Genomic DNA, 19,198 nt, shown 5'->3' with positions numbered 1-19,198 from the left:
ATAGGCTGTTCTTCTGTGAACTTGTTATTATTGAATCAACTGCAAGGAGCGAGATGATAGTGGTGACATGGCCACTCAGCAGCTGTCGGCTCACTTCTGGACGTTAAGGGACGATGTTATCATCCCGGACTGCGACCTTGGAGCCTTCAAGTACGTTATCAAGCTCGGGAATGTTTATGATCCCATAAATAACTAGAGTGATTATGAGCTCTCATGTTTCTTGTCTAAAGATACCAGCCGAATAAAGATGGAGATCTGTTGTCAGGGCCCTACGGCCAGCTCAAGAGGAATCTTTGCCAAAGCCGTGATAAAGTGTCAACACCCAGTAACAAGCGCCCTGCACGTCTGAGGGATAGTCTAATAGAATTTGAGGTTTGACTGAAATCATTTTTTACCTCATATCAACTACTGACATTTAACTTTTCCTCAATCTAGGATCTGCTAGCACACCATGTAATTGCTCATGTGGGATGGACTGTGCTGGACTTTGGACTGGGGCTGATTGTGTTTAGCAATGGATTTATTGTCCATCTCACAGTGGATCTCCACCAGACTGATGTTATTGAAATTGTTATTGACAAGAGTTTAGAAGGAAAACTTTTAGCTGATATTGTTGCTGGTAAGTGAATAAAAAAAGTATTATTGTTCAATGAACTCCAAATAATTAAAAGAAATTATGTTGCCACAGTATGTAGTTCACCAGAATTGCTTGTAATTGCTCATGGAATTCCCCATCTGACCATCATCTCTGCCAACCAGCCCGTTTTTAATACTGTTTGCCCGTCCCTCTTGAATCAATGCAACGTGACGGTCAATAGCGTCCAGCTTCCTGGTCCGGGAACTCGGCGTCAAGAGAGAAAAATCACGTTTGCTCCCAACCACAGTAGTGTAAGTCTAATTGTGAATTCATCAGGGACACACACACACACAGAAATCAATCTTAATTGTTTTTGCTAATTAGATCTGCGTCTGGTGGGAGAGAGAAGGCGGAGAATTGTTCGCCTGGGCACCTGTTGTCCGGGCTGAAGATCGAGCCAATATACTCATCTATTCCACCACGTCCGAATTAATTGCTTGCCACTATACCGAGCACAACCCGTTCTCGGTGGAATTCAACAAAGACAGTGCCCAACTGAGAGTGGTGGAGCTACTCTCTTCAGCTAAGGTATTTTGATTTAGTTTAAAGCAACAAGTAAAATTATATTAAAAATTTCGCTGCTGTCTACAGGGCCGGTTGAGTGTTCATTATACCGTCTTCAATGTGCAACAGCCTTTCAAGCCAATTCAACGGAGACTTTTGAGGATTCCCGCTCTTCCCAGGTGTCACGCCCACAGTCCAGACGAACAAATCATGTTGCTAGGCTGCGTCGATGCCTCCATCATCACGTGGGATGTAACCAAAGATACCATAACCACAATCAAGTCTTCGTTTGTGAGTATTTTCACCTCCAATTCCATCAAGTATCGACTAATCATGTCGTGTGTGTTTCAACACAGATACCATTTCACTTGTCCTGGCATGGGGAAAGTGCCTTTTTCACGGTATGCGGGGAGCGAGGACAGCTGCAGTGTTGGGACCGAGCACTGAATCCGCTTTTGCTCCGACTTCAGCGCGGAACAGACGGGTCGCCCGTTTTGCATTTGCAGCAATATCTTCGCCACCAACCTTCGGTTCTCGCCTTGAAATGGGCCGCTTTGCCCCATCACCTCAGCAATCTTCGAGACTCTGCTGTGCATAATACCGCGGTACCGCAAATCAGACTCAAGTCTATGCGGAGCATTCGCAAGAAATCGCGTTCTCCCGGCGTTCGAGATGCGGCCCAGTGTCGCAGCCACACGAGTAGAACGGCGGCTCAATATTTACTGGTCTGCTTCGAACGAGGTCCTATCGTGTGTCTCCAATTCCTGACCAGCTGCTGGCCCGGTAGCTGTTCCCTGGACTCGCTCTCCATCTGCAGTGAATATCTTGTATGGCAGCAATTGGAAGCGGCCGCCCAGCACCTTTTGTCACTCAAGTGGACCAACGTGAGGAGCTTTTACGAGGAGGACGTTCTGCTGAGCTGTCTGGTTAAAGTAGTCAATGGTCTGTTGCATCAACCCAATCCTGCGGCAGACAACCTCCTGGAACGAGTCATCACCAACTTGCTAACCGCCGTGAGAGGAGACGACGCCCTTGCCGAACCCGTTTTCGACACGGCCAGGAGATGTTGCCGGGCCATGTTCCGTCGCGGCCGCCTCCAGTTGGCCGCCGTCTACGCTCTTAGGGTTCAGGATCCTGATTTGCTGGTCGAGTTAGTTATCCACGCCCGTAAAGCCGGCGACGAGGCTCTGGTTTCCCAAGCGACAACCATTTTGGATTGCGTCCGGGACGGATTCACTTCCACCAGTTCGTCGTCTTCCAGATCATCTCGATCCTCATCCTACACTTCGAGCAGCAGTAGCGACACGTCGGAATCGTGTTCCACCTGCGACGAAAGCCATTCAGCCAACAACGATCAATCAGTTCAATTATCGAACCTTAATTTGGGTGTGTACAACATATAGAACGTGACTCGTATTAATTCCTTATTTAACAAATTTTGCAACATTATTTCATAGACGATAATAACGAAGATCAAGTTCATGTCATAAGTTTCGGAGTAGTTTGAGCGGAGCCAGTAGATGCCTGTGCCGTTAAGCCATTTTCATCCCATAACGTACGGCCTGTACACAAGCAGATTCTCTTGGTGTTCTCCAGGATGCCGGCCGAGCGGGCGATTATTCCGCATCCGATTCTGTTGTGAGATGTAAATTCCAATCGTGCTTTGTTCATTGTTGCTGTGCTACCTCTAGGCAATGATAGTTTATTTTACCTTTCGCCGGCGTTTCCGTCCACTTTCGACTCGGCGTTGGATCCTCGGCCAAGATCATCTGCTTGGGCCGTCACAGCCAGTGAGCGTCCGATTATATCGTGTACTTTGATGTATTTGTCGATGATTCTAAACGCGGCTCTTCCGCTTTCGTCTGACGTAATGTTGCCCAAATCTCCCAAGTGCTACTAATTACAGTTGAATAAATTATACTGATGTTAATATGCTTTATACTTGATTACTCTGTTTTTGATGTTGTCATCTGGTCCACCGTGTGGTGCATTGTAAGGGTTGTAGTGATCCCCAATGCTGTCACAGCCTTGGCTAAGGTCACCGCTGGAATAGATGTGGAAACCGTGAAGTCCTGGTTTCAGCCCGTCAACGGTTCCATCAATGATGCAATCTTCCTCCACTTCTGTGAATCTCACCACACCCTGAACATGCCCCTTTGAGAAGCCAACAGGGTAGCCAAAGACGGCAACAGCAGAGGCTAGCTTCTTTGAACCAACTCCTGTTACAATGACACGCTTGCCAGACGTTTCCAACAGGGAGTGCAACTGATGAATAGGTAAGCTGCTCTCAACCACCACACGTTCCTGGCTCAAGTCAACTTCAAAATGCTTGACCCCCTCTGCTCCACTTAAAACTTTGCTGACAGTGTCAACACACGACTGGCAAACCATGGGAACGGCGAACTCGATCTGCACAATGACAACAATTCTGATGAAATTGGTTTAAATTTAGATAAGTTGCGTGTTACCTTGGTGATCGTCATGTCGCTTGTAATGGACTTGTAATGGAATGAAATTGAATAATCGTTCAACTCCACTTTGTTCGCTAAGCAACGACCGAATAAAAACGTTTGTAATCTCATCGACTGTTTGTCGTCTGTTGTCCAATAATAATGACAGCCGAGACGTTGACAGATTATTTAATTTGGAATGTTTTGTTTTTTTGTATTGTTTTCGATCGATAAAAAAAGTGGAGCAATATTCGTGCTACAGAATATTATTATAGTAATATGATCGATTAAATATATATATACGAAAAAAGTGAGTGTTATTTCGAAAACGGATTGGCGAACCGTCCCCCAGCCCACTTTTCTTGATGCCAAATATGATGATAATAAAAACGCTTGTCTTCCGCAACTGATTTTTCAATATGGTTTTGCATCATCGTTTGTAAAAAAACCGGCGACAGAGTTGGACAACAAATTAAGAGGAATGCTCGGCAGATATTTCTTTCTTCTGTTTTTCAATGTAAGGCTATAGACGAATGGTTTTTGTGGAGTTTTCACATGTGTGAGACCGCGTGATAAGTATAAATTGAACGAAGAGATATCAAAAAGTGCACATATGAGACTGGATGTCGATGAAGAGGAACAAACGGGAAACAAACAAAGACATTTGGGTTGATCAAAGATGAAGAATTTATAAATGGCGAGACGAGGATAAAAAAACTTTGACTGGACGTATTGAAACGTGACGTTTTTTGTTGTTTTTTCTTATATGAAATAAATTCGTAAAAAGAACATTTTTATCATTTGAGAGAGAATTTGAAAAACCACCACCGATCAAATAGAGATTTGGTTAATTTTTTTTTTCTTTTTTTACTTTTTTAACTTTTGTTGTTGTGTAAGTTTTGAAAAAATGAAATTTTTGAATCACAATGGAGAGAAAGAAGAGGTTTGAAATTTATACACATCATAATTTAGACTGTATATATTATATATCATAATTGATTTAACTTTTTTTTTCTATTTCCCCCCGCAGGCTATCTAGAAGATTGAATCGTGGTTAAGGTGGTAGAAGAGCGTGCCAGTGGCAGATTTGTTCTCCGGTTGCTTCCCTCATTTCCTGCCAATGTTCCGTTTGCTGATCGACCGAACTGTCGAAACCCAACGAGATCCAGCCGAGCAGTTCCCGGCGCTTGAGACTTCGCTTATTGACAACTGAGATGAGCAGCGTCACTTCGGCCAGCTGGAAGAGCGTCACCTGGAAGGCGAACGTCTCCATCCAGGTGGGTCCGCCGTCCGAGTTTCTCTTGGGAGCCGTTTTGGCCCGGCCGAGCTCCTGTCCGGTTTGGGTCAGGAGGAGGACTTTGACACAGGCGTCCGGCGACCGATTGGACGTCCAACTCCTTAGCGAGGCCGCCCGCAGGATTTCCACCGACAAACGGCCGGTCGTCCCATTGTAGGCCAATCCCAGAAGCAATTCCGGGATGCCGTTTCTCGGCGGAATCATTTCCGGTGGCCACTGCTCCGACGGACCGATTGAGGTCGGACTAATGTCGCCCCGGCTGCTACTGCTGCTTGTGCTCCGCCCCAGGGCGGCCAGCGACTTCTAAAATCGAATTAAACAGAAATTTGACCAATTCTTTCGTCCGTGACTTGTGGACGGACGGACGGATGGATGGGCAGTTGTGTCTAAACTCACTTTGAACGGTCCGGATTTGGTCTCCAGGGCGACGAGAAGTGACTGCTCTCGTTGGTGATCCAGGGTCATGGAGGCGAGACCGACGAAAGCTTCCCCTAGGAGCCTCTCACGCCGGAGTCGTTCCGAGCAGTAGAGCCGCAGACGGATGCCGGTGCTGCTCAATTCGCCGGGCTCGATCCGGCTGAAGACGAACGTTTCCATCAAACTGACGGTGCTGCCATCTTCGTTGGTGTAGCGCAATTTGCTCTTGCAGCGCTGCTTCCGGTCCGGCAGCAGGAGCAATCGCAACTGGACGGAGGTGTTGCGGCTGGCGGAGGTGAGCTGGCGCAGCTCCACCAGCCGGACGACGAGCTTGCCCGACACGGAATTGTAGGAGAAGCCCATCTCGATGACGGCCTTGTTGGCAATCCGGTTGGGACCCGGCAGGATCACCGATCCAGTCACCGATTCCGATTCGCCAAAAGTGCTGGACATGTCCGTCATGTCAATCATGCTCTCCTGGAATAACCAACCAAAATCTTATGTCAAATCAATTAAAACAGTTGATTCAATTCAATTCATAGAAAGTTAATTTGACATACGGATCTTGTTCTACTTCCCGTGTCCAGGTGGATCATCGAGCGAATGCGGTCCATGCCGGTTGCCGTCAGGACGGCCAGACTGCGGCTTAGAGTTCTACTACTGGGCTTATTCAACGTGCAGCGAGCGGACTATATATGGCCGACAATATACAAGACAGAATCAAACAACAAGCCATGCAAACGACAGATTGTCATGTCTACAGTCAATCCATAAATGTAACAACTTGAACAACATGCATCGCCATCATTATCTCTCCCCTGTGCAGTCAACTGGACTTACCGGCATATCTAGGACGACGTCGTCCGTCGTCGGGTGAAGGCTGGGCACATCGGGACCGACGGGTCGGATTGGACTATTGACGTCGGGGTCATGCGATTCAATTGCTACTGGACAGCGTTGCTGCAGTTGGTTACTTACGTCGCAGTCGGTTTCGGCCAGGCTGGATTGGCGCAGACTATTGGCTGCCGACGGCTGGTGATGGGCCGTCCACTCGTCGAGCCGCTGGATATCCTCGTGATCGAGGAGCAGCCTCTGCTGCTGCTGCTGCTGCTGATGATGAGCCAAATCTTGGGAGCGATTGGCGGCCCGCTGCCTCAAAACGGCCTCGGCCGATGATCGATGCTGCTGGCGCCTCTGCTCGCTCTCCTTTGAGTGATGGTGCTGATGCTGGTGGTGCTGGTGGTGGTGGTGAGAAGACGGAGGAGGATGGTCCGGATGATCGTTGATGGCGCTGGCCGATGATGATGAATTACTCGCCTCCGATCCATCACTTTTTTTTAAGACGGATGAGGTGAATAGACCATCACACATAAATAAACCCCACCAAAAAATTGATGTTGGATTAATTCATAACACGATCCGCCGGAATTGTTTTGAGCTGGACGCAATTAGCCGCCGGCTATTAGACTATATATCCAGCGATGGAAGGGGGGAAGTTTGCATAGAGTCGCTATTTTATTACATGCACATTTGTGTCGGAGAGTTTTGGTGGTTGGTGGGGGGGTCTGCTGTGTCTGTTGGCAGGGAGAAATCAATAGTTTCAAGGTTCTAACGGTGTACTTTCTCCTTGTACTCTCTCTCTCTCTCTCGATCCATTGTGAGTTGTGTGTGTGTTTGTGTGTGTACTCTGTACACACACACACGGCATGATGGGTGTGCTGGGCGCTTAGATTCTCAGCCAACCAATGCGACCGTCCATATAATAATCATAATAATATCGAACGGTTATATCAACTCTGCGTGACCCCCACCCTCCCTGGGCGAAGAAACAAAATTCGCCATGGCAGATTTGAATGCGCCAAAAAATAGTCGGCCGGATGCAATTTTCAGAAAATCTTTTTCCCATCCTCCCTGGGGTGGAAGAAAAAAACAAATAAGGTGGATGGGGGGGGGGGGGGGAATAAAAGGATGGACGCCCGACAAATCGTCCGTGATGTCCCTGGACGATCAATGGGGGTGTAGGGGGTAGTAGATCAGATCTTATACATCTTTTTTGTTCTTGTCTTGTTATGATTATATCCAATCCGGCTGACTAACAACAACAACAACAACATATGAAGGAAAGAAAAAAAAAACAATCGGGATCGCAGTGGCCTGGAATATCGTAGGTATAAGAAAAGCCAATCGATAAATCTCATCTGCAGTCCATGACGCACTATGAAGGTTACCTCCCTCCCTCCCTTTCCTTCCTGGGAAGGAGCTACTACATAGGAGGTTCATTCACACACAGCCTCTCGCTCCCTGGGCCACATTATCGCAGCTGTTGGTTACATGGTGATCGATGAAAACGACATCGATCCTGCGGAAGGAGAGATTAGATAGGACGCCGTGGGATTTACTATCTCTACTACACCCAACCGCAACTGGAAAAAATGACTAACAAGTTGTTCCAGGTTGTTGTTGTTGGTATACCTGTGCAGGGCCAGATTGAGCTTGTGATGGACGCGGCCTCGCTGCTGCGGCGGATACGGCGGCTGTTGTTGCGGAGTGGTGCAATCGTCGTCGTCGTCCTCCGGTTCATCCTCCTCGTCCGGCGGATAAAACGAATGTGGCCGGTGGGGCATGGCGGCCGCCTGGGCTGCCTGGGCAGCCGCCGCCGCCGCCACGGCCACCACCGACGTCGGTGACGGATAATAGGCCAATTTCTCTTCCGGCAAGCATGGCAGTGAACTGGGACGGGATGGCCGGCTCCTGGATCCCCACCCCCGAGTTAACAATATAAGCCACATGGGTCACACATTTATTGTAGACGTACCCAACGGCCTTTTTCTAACTGGACGACTCACCTGGGATAGAGCGGATGATGAGGCTGTTCATGTGAGGACGATCCGGCGTCGACCTGGTCATATCCGTCCGTCTGCTGCTGGGTGGGATTGGCGGTTTGGGCCGTTTTGTTGTTGGTAGGTGGGGCGATGCGAGTGAGGACGGGCAGGAGCCATTTCTGTAGCGGAGGCAGGTGATGCACCAATAAGGTGACGAGAAACAACAGCAGGATCAAACTGCTCACGACGGCCACCAACAAACCGGGCCACCACGGTTCCGTCTCCTCCATCCAAGAACCTTTTCAATAATGCCAACCGATCATTTCTTATTCTCAATTAAAAAATTCATCGTGAACAAAACCAAAAAATGAACCGCCAAAATTAAAATGAAAATGAAATCAAACTGACCAGGATTTTGGGTTGTCGGGATAGTGTCGTTATTAGCGGTCGTCGTGTACATGATTGAAAAGAGAAATGGCCGTTTTCTACTAACAACAAAGTCTCTAACATCTATCTCTAGTGTAGTAGTGCATGTGCTCCGGCGTCAACAAGGCCTTAATGGCGAAATGGGAAATTTTGTCTCGTGAAAATATCGAGAGAGAGGGGGAGAGCTGGCAGGTGCGCAACACAGCTGTGCGCTCATTAATAAATATTGACTGAGCGACGAAAAAAAAAAGTTGTTTCAACCACTACCAATGTACACACACAATTCTAGATAGGACGACATGCCAGGTCTCTGAAAACTCTAGACAAGAATGGCGGCTGCAGCAGCAAACCAAAAGCTGTTGGGAGGGTTTTCTTTCAGTTGTTAGACAAGAGATGATGATGTATGTATGTGGTTCTTACCTTCTTCAGCTGTTGGACGACGGACACCGACAACTGACGGACATTTTCACTGTTTGGACGTCTTGTCTGCTGCTGCTCGTCGTTTGGTAGGGGGGACTAAATTATCCTTTTTGGTCAACGTGTGTCACACTTTGGTTTTGTTCGACAATCAGAGGACAGAGCGGGAAATGTGTGGCTTCATATCGAGCGGGAAATAGGAGAGAGACAGACGAGTCCGGCCCCCGTCGACGGCCCTGGCAAACTCTCAAATCCCCTCCGCCAAACAATCGCTCGCAGGAGGGTCGAAGGATCGGGGCCATTCGGCTCATGCGCCCTCCGCTTCGAACGTCTTTACGCCGTCGCCGTAACAATACGCCTTGCAGTCAAACCAACTCGTCGTCAAATAGATATCAACATCTCTTTCTCACAGTTCAATCGATAACCGGAGGGGGGAATCCACCGGGGAATCCTTTCTGCTCGACCCGGCATTTCTTTTCGGCGCACATTTTTCTTTTCTTCTTTTTATTCGGCTTTCGAGCTGTTGCTCCTTTTTCGCTCCTGTCAAACGGCGCCATTTTCAACACTTTTTCGCTCCTAATCAAATGTGATGGCTGCATTATGGAGAGAGATGTCAGTTTTTTTTCGCAGTTATTTCTAGTGGCAGCCTGGAAATATGAAACATTTTAAAGAAATTGAGTTGAATTAGATGATGAAAGGCATCGCTGCAAATGTAAGATAGCAGACATGTAAACAAGCAATATTATTATTACTGGAGGGGCCACCACACATGTACATGGTATTCCAGATTTGAACCCAATAGTCAAATTCCTTTAGGCATTATATCACAATGACGCGATAACACTGTCCAGATATTGAGAGACAGGATATTGGACCTTGAAATCGATCACCGGCTGGCAGCAGTCGAAGCGGACGTCAGTCGATCGACATGACGACTAAAGAGGAGGAAGATGATGCCAGGGATCACGGATTCAACGTCAGCTTTTTCCGTCGTTTCTGGAGGCTCCAGCATCTTCTTTTCCCCGGCATCTTCTCTCTGCCACTGGGTCTATTTGCACTGCTCCTGTTGGTGGCTCTTTTGGGTAATACAGTTTGGTTGTTGATTTGCTTTTTCGAATTCCTTCATGTCTGGATTTTGTAGACGAGTTCATCATTTATGGAGTTGGCTTGATACCCAGCGGATTCTACCAGGTCCTGGGTGAAAAGGATCTCCCCGGGTTCATAAATCAAACTCTCAAAAGTGTGGGAATCATTCTGGCTGTTGCAGTCAACAAGGCTGTCAAAACATACATTTCACAGATCCTCAATTTGACCTGGAGGCAGCTCCTCACCAGAGCTGTTCATCGTCTGTACTTTACTGGGATCAACTACTACCAGCTCAATGTTCTTGATAAATTTGTAGACAACCCGTAAGCTGATTTTTCATTCCATTTCCTTGATTTTTATACTATATATTTTAATTTTTTAATTTCTCAAGTGATCAGAGGATAACTGCAGACATCAACATTTTGTGCCTTGTGTTCAGCAGTGTTGCCATAAAAGTTGTAGTTTCTCCATTTACAATATCCTACTACAGCTACAAAGCCTATGTTGGGTATTCATATTAACTTAACATATTTTGAGTTGAATGTTTCTAATTCTAGCTGATTCAACAGGACAGGATGGGTTGGCCCTACATCGTGTTTCTTATTTTTCATTGTTGGAACTGTGGTAAACAAATTGCTCATGTCACCCATTGTGGCTTGGGTGGTGAAAAACGAACGTCGAGAGGGTGACTTTAGGTGAGGATATTTCAAATTCACACTGATCAAATAGTTTTAATATTATTATTTTAAATTCAGGTACAAACATATGCAAATTAGGAGTAATGCAGAATCATTGGCTTTCCTGACTGGCGCCAGGCTGGAAGAATCGAAAACCAACAACAAATTAGACGTCCTGCTCAAAACTCAGCACAGCCTGTACGGCCGTCAGTTCTTCCTCAATTTGGCTGTCAACATGTTTGATTACCTGGGCAGCATCATCAGTTATTTGGCGTTGGCCGTCCCCATTTTCTCCGGCCGCTATGACGACATTTCCCCCGCTGAACTCAGTGCCCTTATCAGTCAAAACGCCTTTGTTTGCATCTACCTCATATCCACCTTCAGCACTTTAGTTGATTTGTCTTCCAGCGTGACGTAAGTCAATTGTACAATAGCGACTGGCTCTAAATAATTAGCGTCTATAATATGGATTTTGCGCTCTCGTCAATAATTTAGTCAACTCGCAGGCGTGACTCACCGAGTCTCCGAACTTATCGAACGTTTGCAGCAACTACACGACCGGAATTGTTCGGAAACATTAGGAAACAAGTACTACATTTTTGTTATCTTTAAATCAATAACGATAATGTAATATTTTTATTCATTTGTTAAAGTGATCTGAAAGTAGTCAGTATTAGCACGAAAAATACGACTGGAATGTTTGACGAGGTGAACACGGAGGACGACGGATACATCATGGAGGGCGTGGCGTTCAAAGCTCCCGGAAGAACCGACGAGCTGGTCAAGGATCTTTGCCTGCACTTGAAACCGGGCGAGAGCCTGCTCATTACCGGCAGCAGCTCGGCAGGTAAAACAAGTTTACTGCGACTACTGCGCGGCCTCTGGAGACTTAGCCGAGGAAACTTGACGGCCCACTACACCCCCGGGCCGTGCGGTGTTCTCTTTCTACCGCAGAAACCATATCTGACGGACGGCACGCTACGGGAACAGGTATATATAATTAACCTACCTATATTACTTTGTGGGTCCGTTTCCAGTATACAGTTTACGTTCGTTTTGGATTAGATTACGTTCCCGTTAAGCGTCGATTTAGAGCTGATTACCAACGACGAAACGGAAGAATTGCTCAACTACTTGCAGAAAATGAAATTGGATGGCTTGATGAGCCGCATTGGTGGCCTGGATCGTCCGGTTGAATGGAATTGGTATGAAAAAGTAATTTATTAAATTGAAAAATTGGTTTTATATAATGTTTTTATGACTTAGGTACGATGTTCTTTCACCTGGTGAAATGCAGCGGTTGTCCTTTATTCGTTTGCTGTACCACCGGCCGGCCATGGCGTTCCTAGACGAAGCCACATCCGCCCTGGACATGGAAATGGAACAATTGCTGTACAGTGCAGCCGTCGACAAGGGCATCACTCTAGTCAGCGTCGGCCATCGCGCCTCACTTCGTGCCTTCCACAAAAAGGTCCTCCACCTCAAAGGAGACGGCAGCTGGACACTGGAATCGATTTCAAACCACAACGACGATCGTTCCAGTTGAAAATCTTCCGACCCGACAAATGCAACACAGCGGACCAGCTCCATGGCAGATTAGACTATTTTATAAGATTAGTTTTTATTTTTCAAACACACTTGTAACTTGACGTTGGGAAATAATATAGACGGCCCATCATTAAAAAAAAAAAAGGCTTTATACTAAAGAAATGATTTCTAAAAAAATAAGAAATTGTAGTTTAGGCTTCGAAAGTAGAAAGTCTTTCGGCAAGGGTTGGTCTCGTCTTTTTGACAGTTTCTTCCGACTGTTCGGCATCTCCCGACGACTTCCGTTTCCGGTTGTATTTCTGTATGCGGAAAAAACCCATATTATAGTCATTAAATAAGTAAACTTTGATGAATAACCCACCTGGCGTTCTTCTTCTGAAAGAGATTTAAATTTCTGGGCTCCTAGCCGAACCAGTTCGGCCTCGTTACATTCTGGATTGTCTGACATAAACTGAGATCTGTTTTGATCAAACCAAAGCAGAAAGCCCGTTTTGGGAGGCTGAGCAGGGCTGGGCAGAGGATCTTGGGATTCTGAAGACATTTCTTGGGCGGGTGCTGGACTACTGTCTTTCGCGGCCTTCTTCATGCCGAAGAGCGTCGGCTGTTTCGTCGCTTTGGCTTTGACGTTTTCCTTCGACGGCCCAGTTGTTGTCGGTTTCGTTTGGGTGACTTTGGGCTGATCAAAAGCGGCCAGACCACGAGGGGAAGGCGTTGCTGAAGACGAATCGTCCGAGGTCTTTTTGGCGAAAGGATTTTTCCTGCTCTGACTCAACGGCCGGATGGATTTGCCAGCTTCTATAACAGCGACCGCCGCTGGGGCTCCAAAAGCAGAAGTTTTCCTCTGCCTGGCTTGTAGGATCGGATTGTCTAAAGGAAAAAGAACCAATTAAATCAAATGATCAATGATTTAAGTCATTTCATTTCGTTTACCTTCGATCTCGAGAACAGGTGGAGTAGAAATAAACATATCCCTGATAAAAAACCAGTATTAGAAAAAATTACCAACGAATCCCATCAAGTAATAGATTTTGTTTTTAATTAAATACCTGTCATCGTCTATCGTATTATTAGAAGCATTTGATGAGAGATATGAACTTCGTGTCGGTTCCATATACAAAGTTTCTTCGGCTTCACGATCCCTGACTAGTTGCTCGGCCATCTCCGTCAGTCGGTTGGCCAGCTGGCGTTTCCTAGCTCGCGTTGCGTACTTGACGGCCAGCTGGAGCAATTGCTCGCTGGGCATCCATTCGGCCACTTCCACCGCTCGGACCTCCCTCTCGGCCTGACAGGCCAGCTGCAAAAAAGGTAGAAGAATAGATCATCAGCATTGGCTTGAACAACAACAACACGAACATGGGCGGGTGACTGACGGCGAACATCTTCATCAACGATTCCTTGGACAAGCGGTCGGCCTTATCCCTGGGGTCATCCACGTCAAATCCCGTCTGGTCCAAGGTGCCAGTCAGCTGGATTTGCAGCGTCGACTGAATCAGGGCTTCTTCCAGCTGAGTTTTCTCATTGGCGCCGTCACACAGCGGCAGTCTGACGTCCAGCAAGGACATGTTGGGGCGTGGCAAGGTGGGAGGGTAGCGGGCGCCCTTGCACAGCACGCAACGGACGCATTTCTCCAGCTCGCTCAATCCGATCAGAAAGTAGTGGTCGGATTTACCCTTGACGTTCTGCCTCGTGTCCAGCAGAGGCATCCACATGCCGGATCGAAGTTGCACTTGCAGGAGACCGCTGCTGTCCATCGTGGCCAGCGTTCCTTCGTCACTGAATCCGGCCCACGATAAGTCACACTCCGGGCCGAGGGGAAGAGTTTGCGGATTGGCCAGCCATTCGTAACCAATCGGAGATTTCCTGTCGATGCCCACCAGTGCATAGCCGATAGATTGTTCGCTAAACATTCCTGTGAGATTCAATTGTGGATTAAATTAATTATCTTTTTAAAATCAAGCCACAATGGCACTAACCCAGTGAAGAATGATAAGCCATAAAGAGTTTGGAGCCGTGGCCGGCCAGGCAGAGTATAGGTCCAGGGAGAGAAATCATGGCACGCTGGAGCCCAGAATTTGAAAAGAGTCGAAGCAAATTCCTGGAGGTGGCCACTGCCACCCAGGCATCGCCGGCGGCCAAGGCTAGAGCACCTTCCCCGAGTGGCAAGGTGGTCGCCCACTCTTTGTGTCCATCCCAGGCAGCAAAGTTGACACAGACAATCCGACTGGGGCTATCTTCCTGTGCCGGACAGGCCAACAGCAGAGCCTGGCTGGAAAGTGAGGCCATAGTGTGGCCCAGTGTGTTGGGTATGTGCAGTCCATGGTGGATGGACGAGTCGTGGAACTCGACTTCGATGCTGCTGGCACTTTGGTCACCTTCCTCTCCGAAACATTTCACGATTCCGACATTGTTCCAGACCATATACCGGTGATGCAGATGGACTGGTGATGACCCTGGTTGAAATGGCTCTCGTTTTTTACTGGAGGATTGATAAGGGCGCCTGGAATGGCCAGCCAAAGGACTTGAAGGTCTGCTGTTAATCTTAGAGGCTCCGTCGTCCAAGATATCAAAATCTGAGAACAAAATATTTGCATATTTTAAAGATACTATTAAAAATAATAATAAGACAAATGATGAGCTACCCATAGAATACGACTGAACTCCTGTGAAAACATCTTGGCCGTCTTCTGCGTTGGTGGTGAATCCAGTATCTTTCTTTATCTGGCTGATGGATATTTCTGCGTCGTCATCTCCAATATCCGTCAATGAGTTGGCCACTTTTGCACTTGGCTTCGCCTTGCCCTCCGCTTGAGCCGTAACATTTTCCAACAAGCCAAGGTAACCCTTGCAGTCGCAAAATGCAATCTCCTTTTGAGTGGTCATGGATGGGTTCCATGCCATATTGCAGATTTGCGTCTTTTTCTCGTGTTGAAACGAGTTGACAACAGTTTTAGTCTGCATATCCCAAACGAGGATATCACCAGCCTTGGAAGCGGTAGCTAGAAACTTGCCACAAGTAGACCAGCAACAAATGGAAATCTACAACAAGAAATAAACTTTACATACTGTACAAAAGATTTGAAAAAATTTGCTTCGAAATACTCACGTCTTTAAGACGATCGTCAACGAGTTCGGCAACTTCTTTCCAAGAACTTCTTTCCAGAATCTTGACCGTCGATGACTGGAAAAATGGGACGGCCAAGTAGCGACCAGTCGTAGGCTCAAAATTAATGCGGCAGAGAGATGGCGAATTTCCAAAATCGTTACTCGCAGGACCCCATCGCCAAGACTGAAGTTCTTTGCTGGTAGTCAGACACCAGACACGGACAGTTCCATCACAGCTACTCGAAGCCTGCAAAACAAACAAAAACAGTTTGAGCCAGATAATGAGGAATTTTGAGATGCAAACTTACCAAGAACTCTGATTTAGGATCCAGGCTGACACTGAGAATGGGTGCAGTGTGCCCAGTGAGAACAATTTCTTTGGCCTTGCTGCTCGAATAAATATCTTTCACCTTGATTGTCATATCGCTGTAAAATCAAACTGGTTGTTACATCAAATATTCAAGTTTATAATTAAATCTAATCAGCAAACCCTGAACCAGCTGCAACTTTTGATCCATCTTTATTAACAGATATGTGGGTGATTGTAGAAGTGAACCGTGTAACAATACCATCAGTCTGGTTTTCTGGATGTGAAAAAATTTGCAGAACATGCATGTCGGTTCCTACAAATACTTTTTTGTTCTGCAAATGACAATCATTAGCGGAAGATTTCTTCACATTAAATTTTGAAAAAAAACTTTTAGAAATACTTTAAATGCGATGGCAGTGGCTTCATCACCAACACGAATACATTCAGGATCATCATCCTCGTAGCCTTTCCAAACACGATAATCTCCATCAGCACCACATGTTATAATGTTTCTAACAAAAAAAAAACGAATAAGGCGATAAGTTTAACTGAAATTTAATGGGCCAAAAAAATAGTCAACTAAGAAAATTAAAATAATTACGCTCCATCTTCTGAATAAGTTAGATCAGTGTGACCTTCGACGTGTGCAAACTTCATCCGCTTCATTATGGGAAGTTTAGCTTTGACGGAAGTCAAACGTAAAAATAATTTCACTCCAAAGAAGGTAGAGATACTTTGTTTGATTCAAAACAGAAACACTTTTGACACATTCATCCAGCACAAAACTGAAAACTCTCAGCAAACCGTCTTTTTTTCTTTGGCAGCAGCCGATGTCTGTATTCCCGCCAATCAGACTAACAGCATTGCCCTACTCAACACAAATCATCCAAAAAAAGGAGGGAAATTTGAATAGCGTCAGATTGAATGATCGAATAGATCGATAGATGGTTGATTCGACAGAAGTCAGTATCAGTTCAACGCAATTCAATTGGTTTATTAATATAATAACACGAGGACCAGAAAATTTTTTTTTGCTGTATAATCAGATTTATTTCATTGATCAACCAATACAAAATGGGTTTCAACTTTCTAGTCTAGCAATAAATGTAAAAAAGTGATAAAAGAAGTAGTTAAAAATGATAAATGTAGTAGTTAAAAAAGAAAAATGTAGTAGTTAAAAATGATAATATAGTAGTTAAAAAAGATAAATGTAGTAGTTAAAAGATAAAAGTAATAAATTTAATAGGTATAGTAATACATGTTATAGGTAAGTAATAATTAAATGTCAATAAAATATTGACATTTATTGCTCACCTATTACATTTATCACTTACCTATTATCTATTTATTATTATCTAAGTCAAGCAATTAATTGCCTCGACTAACAAGGAATCCTCCAAAACTGGTAAGAGGGTGAGTCGCATCACTGCTTTGATAAATTGAACCTTCCGCTAACTTTACTCCAATAACGGCGTGTTTTTCCAAATAAACGGTTACTTGCAACTGTACTGGAAACCAACCGTACCAATCATTAGAATTGACATGGCTTTCTGCCAACATAGTTTCCTTGTCAACTCTCTTCAACTGAACCGTAAGGGAACTGGTTCCGGAAACTTCTCTTTTCATTTTGAGTGCTGAATTGCAACGTTAATGGGAAAATTAAAATAGATTTTATCAAAAAATATCAATGAACAATATTAATAGGTACCTGCGAAGTAAAAGTGGTAGACACCCGCTACTGGAACGTTAAATAAGCCCGTGGCTATATCAAAAGCCTCGCCCAAGTTTAGCGCATTTTTTTGGTAAGTGATAATGGAACCCTTTGAATTGAAGCCAGTAGTACGTTGCGCCAAAAATGCAATTCTCGGATGATGGACTGCTGCTTGACCAACAGATTGGTTGTGAGTGCCCTCAGGAAGGAGTTTTTCGTTTGTTTCCAATTTTTTTTGAATTGCCATTGAATTGTTCAGTCCTTGTTCAATTTTTTCCTGTCTTTGTTGTTTTTTTTTTATCGCTGTTTCTAATTCTAGTAGTTTTGCTTTCAAACTCGTTTTAATTGCTGTATGATTACTAATCAAATCTTGAATATTAGGTAGCTTCTTATTAATTATTGCAATTTCAGATTTCAAGCTGATATTCAAGTTTCCCATCTGTTCCTCAAGGTTTTTTAGTTGGACGTTGCATGCCTTAAACTTGGTATTCTGTTGTTCATTGTTGAGCGTTCATCATTATTGCAACACATGTAATTTACAATCAAAATTATGTTATCTTTGATTTCAGCTAAAAAACCATAAAAGATACTCACATCGTTTAGATCAGAAGTTTGTAACGCAGCAACTGAAAGTGATGCATATGTAACGGAAAAATAATTGTTTAACTTAAATTAATAAAAGACTGGGCAAATTTGTAAATGAAGAATAAATTATTGTTTTATATGAAATGTAAAGAAAAGAGCACCTGTTAAAGGATCAGTATTATCTACCTGACCAAACATTCCCGCCATAACAAAAGAAGCAATCAATCCGAAATAAATCTTTGTCTGTTGGCAATGAATTTGAAATGAATTAAAACAAAAATTTTGATTTTTAAATATAATGTTACCATTGCGAATGTAAAATGTAAAATGTAGAGAGAGAAGAAAAATCCAGCCGAGAGGTTGTAAGTTGAAAATAGTTATGACTTTAATTATTGTTAGAATCCAACAGAAACTTTTTCGCTATTCAGTTTCAGCCAATGAACAACCAACGAGTATCCTAAAGAAACTTCGTGGTTTCTAATAGTTCCATTTATCGAATTACATCACGTTCGTATAAGACGCCACAGCAAAGAAATGGAGTTTCTTGTCTCAATTTAGCTACAAAAATATTTTTTTTACAGACTACAGTATAATCGAATTTCCAGATAAAACCTGAAATGTCACGGAATTGGATCAAGTTGGTATTATAATGCGACCCGCAAGGCGACCCGTCACCGTCAGTAATACTTGATGACGACTTCAACTGAATATGTGATACCGTGGAATAAGAACTTTAGGTTTCTGGGGTAGGGGGGGGGGGATTTCTTCAACTGACTTTTAATTGACCGCCACCGTCGAAATACTTTTTCAATCGCCTTTACAATTAAGGAATTTCTTTTATATTCTTTTTTTCTTTATATTTAATTTATAAACGGAATAAAAAGAGGATAGATGGTCATTTTTGAAGCGCTTCAATTTCATTTTTTTTTCGCAATATAATTTATCCCACTCCTAGGTTGACAATAACGAAAATCTTGTTTTCATTAAATTGAGAAAAATTAATAATTAGTTAAAAAGCTATTAAATGCCTGCTGTCAACTATGACTTGGTTGATTATTCGACCAATAAATTCTTTAAAAAAAATATTACGCATAAAGATTTCTGCCAGAAATTCGAGACGTATAAATAGAACGCGCAAAGCAAATTTTTTTTATAAGACTTTAATTTTTAATTTTTTTAACGCGCAATATAGCCATATTTAGAAGAGGT

General features: G+C 44.5%; 6 protein-coding genes across 8 annotated transcripts; 2 read left to right on the top strand and 4 right to left on the bottom strand.

Moving 5' to 3' along the window:
* Positions 1–9: 9 nt before the first annotated feature.
* Positions 10–3,071, top strand: LOC124193966 (WD repeat-containing and planar cell polarity effector protein fritz-like). The gene is made up of 8 exons (XM_046587954.1): positions 10–150; positions 231–372; positions 436–619; positions 689–888; positions 962–1,165; positions 1,229–1,432; positions 1,498–2,527; positions 2,599–3,071. The coding sequence occupies exons 1-8, from the start codon at positions 68–70 to the stop codon at positions 2,646–2,648; spliced, it is 2,097 nt and encodes a 698-aa protein (XP_046443910.1). The 5' UTR covers positions 10–67; the 3' UTR covers positions 2,649–3,071.
* On the bottom strand, positions 2,540–3,755 carry LOC124193971 (copper chaperone for superoxide dismutase-like). The gene is made up of 4 exons (XM_046587959.1): positions 3,610–3,755; positions 3,092–3,550; positions 2,853–3,034; positions 2,540–2,774 (listed from the first exon to the last, which is right to left on the bottom strand). Exons 1-4 carry the CDS (start codon positions 3,721–3,723, stop codon positions 2,621–2,623), a joined length of 909 nt encoding a protein of 302 aa, XP_046443915.1. The 5' UTR covers positions 3,724–3,755; the 3' UTR covers positions 2,540–2,620.
* A 24-nt stretch (positions 3,756–3,779) lies between these two features.
* Positions 3,780–9,109, bottom strand: LOC124193965 (synaptotagmin-16-like). 3 transcript variants are annotated; one of them, XM_046587952.1, is made up of 7 exons: positions 8,974–9,109; positions 8,152–8,425; positions 7,778–8,056; positions 6,146–6,635; positions 5,866–5,994; positions 5,285–5,782; positions 3,780–5,191 (listed from the first exon to the last, which is right to left on the bottom strand). In XM_046587952.1, exons 2-7 carry the CDS (start codon positions 8,415–8,417, stop codon positions 4,646–4,648), a joined length of 2,208 nt encoding a protein of 735 aa, XP_046443908.1. In that variant the 5' UTR covers positions 8,418–8,425; positions 8,974–9,109; the 3' UTR covers positions 3,780–4,645. The 3 variants fall into 3 exon arrangements, with proteins under 3 accessions (XP_046443908.1, XP_046443907.1, XP_046443909.1); XM_046587951.1 differs by lacking the exon at positions 8,974–9,109 and adding an exon at positions 8,536–8,914; XM_046587953.1 differs by lacking the exons at positions 5,866–5,994; positions 8,974–9,109 and adding an exon at positions 8,536–8,911 and having other exon boundaries at positions 6,284–6,635.
* Positions 9,110–9,898: 789 nt separating this feature from the next.
* Positions 9,899–12,432, top strand: LOC124193968 (lysosomal cobalamin transporter ABCD4-like). The gene is made up of 9 exons (XM_046587955.1): positions 9,899–10,052; positions 10,112–10,379; positions 10,448–10,564; positions 10,626–10,751; positions 10,812–11,147; positions 11,229–11,321; positions 11,387–11,723; positions 11,799–11,938; positions 12,000–12,432. Exons 1-9 carry the CDS (start codon positions 9,899–9,901, stop codon positions 12,277–12,279), a joined length of 1,851 nt encoding a protein of 616 aa, XP_046443911.1. The 3' UTR covers positions 12,280–12,432.
* On the bottom strand, positions 12,335–16,537 carry LOC124193964 (WD repeat and HMG-box DNA-binding protein 1-like). The gene is made up of 12 exons (XM_046587950.1): positions 16,295–16,537; positions 16,094–16,205; positions 15,874–16,025; positions 15,692–15,809; positions 15,385–15,630; positions 14,921–15,317; positions 14,255–14,851; positions 13,652–14,190; positions 13,328–13,575; positions 13,212–13,252; positions 12,643–13,148; positions 12,335–12,580 (listed from the first exon to the last, which is right to left on the bottom strand). The coding sequence occupies exons 1-12, from the start codon at positions 16,357–16,359 to the stop codon at positions 12,473–12,475; spliced, it is 3,129 nt and encodes a 1,042-aa protein (XP_046443906.1). The 5' UTR covers positions 16,360–16,537; the 3' UTR covers positions 12,335–12,472.
* Positions 16,538–16,717: 180 nt separating this feature from the next.
* On the bottom strand, positions 16,718–18,465 carry LOC124193961. Its single transcript, XM_046587933.1, has 5 exons — positions 18,295–18,465; positions 18,151–18,232; positions 17,999–18,030; positions 17,402–17,894; positions 16,718–17,327 (listed from the first exon to the last, which is right to left on the bottom strand). The coding sequence occupies exons 1-5, from the start codon at positions 18,295–18,297 to the stop codon at positions 17,062–17,064; spliced, it is 876 nt and encodes a 291-aa protein (XP_046443889.1). The 5' UTR covers positions 18,298–18,465; the 3' UTR covers positions 16,718–17,061.
* Between the last annotated feature and the right edge of the window lie 733 nt (positions 18,466–19,198).

This window comes from Daphnia pulex, chromosome 5 (assembly GCF_021134715.1).
Source record: "Daphnia pulex isolate KAP4 chromosome 5, ASM2113471v1".
Classification (NCBI taxonomy): Eukaryota; Metazoa; Arthropoda; class Branchiopoda; order Diplostraca; family Daphniidae; genus Daphnia; species Daphnia pulex.
The sequence above is the reverse complement of the archived record's forward strand: the minus strand, read 5'-3'. Positions and strand labels throughout refer to the sequence as shown.

Bases quoted from the DNA above. Each gene is read 5' to 3' on its own strand.
- LOC124193966 (XM_046587954.1), top strand. From the start codon at position 68: ATGGCCACTCAGCAGCTGTCGGCTCACTTCTGGACGTTAAGGGACGAT. The intron at 151-230 runs GTACGTTATCAA...TCTTGTCTAAAG, and splicing joins TGCGACCTTGGAGCCTTCAA to ATACCAGCCGAATAAAGATG. The intron at 2,528-2,598 runs GTGTGTACAACA...ATTATTTCATAG, and splicing joins ATTATCGAACCTTAATTTGG to ACGATAATAACGAAGATCAA.
- LOC124193971 (XM_046587959.1), bottom strand. From the start codon at position 3,723: ATGAGATTACAAACGTTTTTATTCGGTCGTTGCTTAGCGAACAAAGTG. The intron at 3,035-3,091 runs GTAATCAAGTAT...TGTAATTAGTAG, and splicing joins ATGACAACATCAAAAACAGA to CACTTGGGAGATTTGGGCAA. The intron at 2,775-2,852 runs GTAAAATAAACT...ATCTCACAACAG, and splicing joins GACGGAAACGCCGGCGAAAG to AATCGGATGCGGAATAATCG.
- LOC124193965 (XM_046587951.1), bottom strand. From the start codon at position 8,587: ATGTACACGACGACCGCTAATAACGACACTATCCCGACAACCCAAAAT. The intron at 5,995-6,145 runs GTAAGTCCAGTT...GGCCATATATAG, and splicing joins ACGTCGTCCTAGATATGCCG to TCCGCTCGCTGCACGTTGAA. The intron at 5,783-5,865 runs GTATGTCAAATT...TGGTTATTCCAG, and splicing joins CGGGAAGTAGAACAAGATCC to GAGAGCATGATTGACATGAC.
- LOC124193968 (XM_046587955.1), top strand. From the start codon at position 9,899: ATGACGACTAAAGAGGAGGAAGATGATGCCAGGGATCACGGATTCAAC. The intron at 10,752-10,811 runs GTGAGGATATTT...TTTTAAATTCAG, and splicing joins CGTCGAGAGGGTGACTTTAG to GTACAAACATATGCAAATTA. The intron at 11,939-11,999 runs GTATGAAAAAGT...TTTATGACTTAG, and splicing joins CGTCCGGTTGAATGGAATTG to GTACGATGTTCTTTCACCTG.
- LOC124193964 (XM_046587950.1), bottom strand. From the start codon at position 16,359: ATGAAGCGGATGAAGTTTGCACACGTCGAAGGTCACACTGATCTAACT. The intron at 16,026-16,093 runs GTATTTCTAAAA...TGTCATTTGCAG, and splicing joins CCACTGCCATCGCATTTAAA to AACAAAAAAGTATTTGTAGG. The intron at 15,810-15,873 runs GTTTGCTGATTA...TTGATTTTACAG, and splicing joins AAAGTTGCAGCTGGTTCAGG to CGATATGACAATCAAGGTGA.
- LOC124193961 (XM_046587933.1), bottom strand. The intron at 17,895-17,998 runs GTGAGTATCTTT...AATGAACAACAG, and splicing joins AAACTTCTGATCTAAACGAT to AATACCAAGTTTAAGGCATG. The intron at 17,328-17,401 runs GTACCTATTAAT...GTTGCAATTCAG, and splicing joins CTACCACTTTTACTTCGCAG to CACTCAAAATGAAAAGAGAA.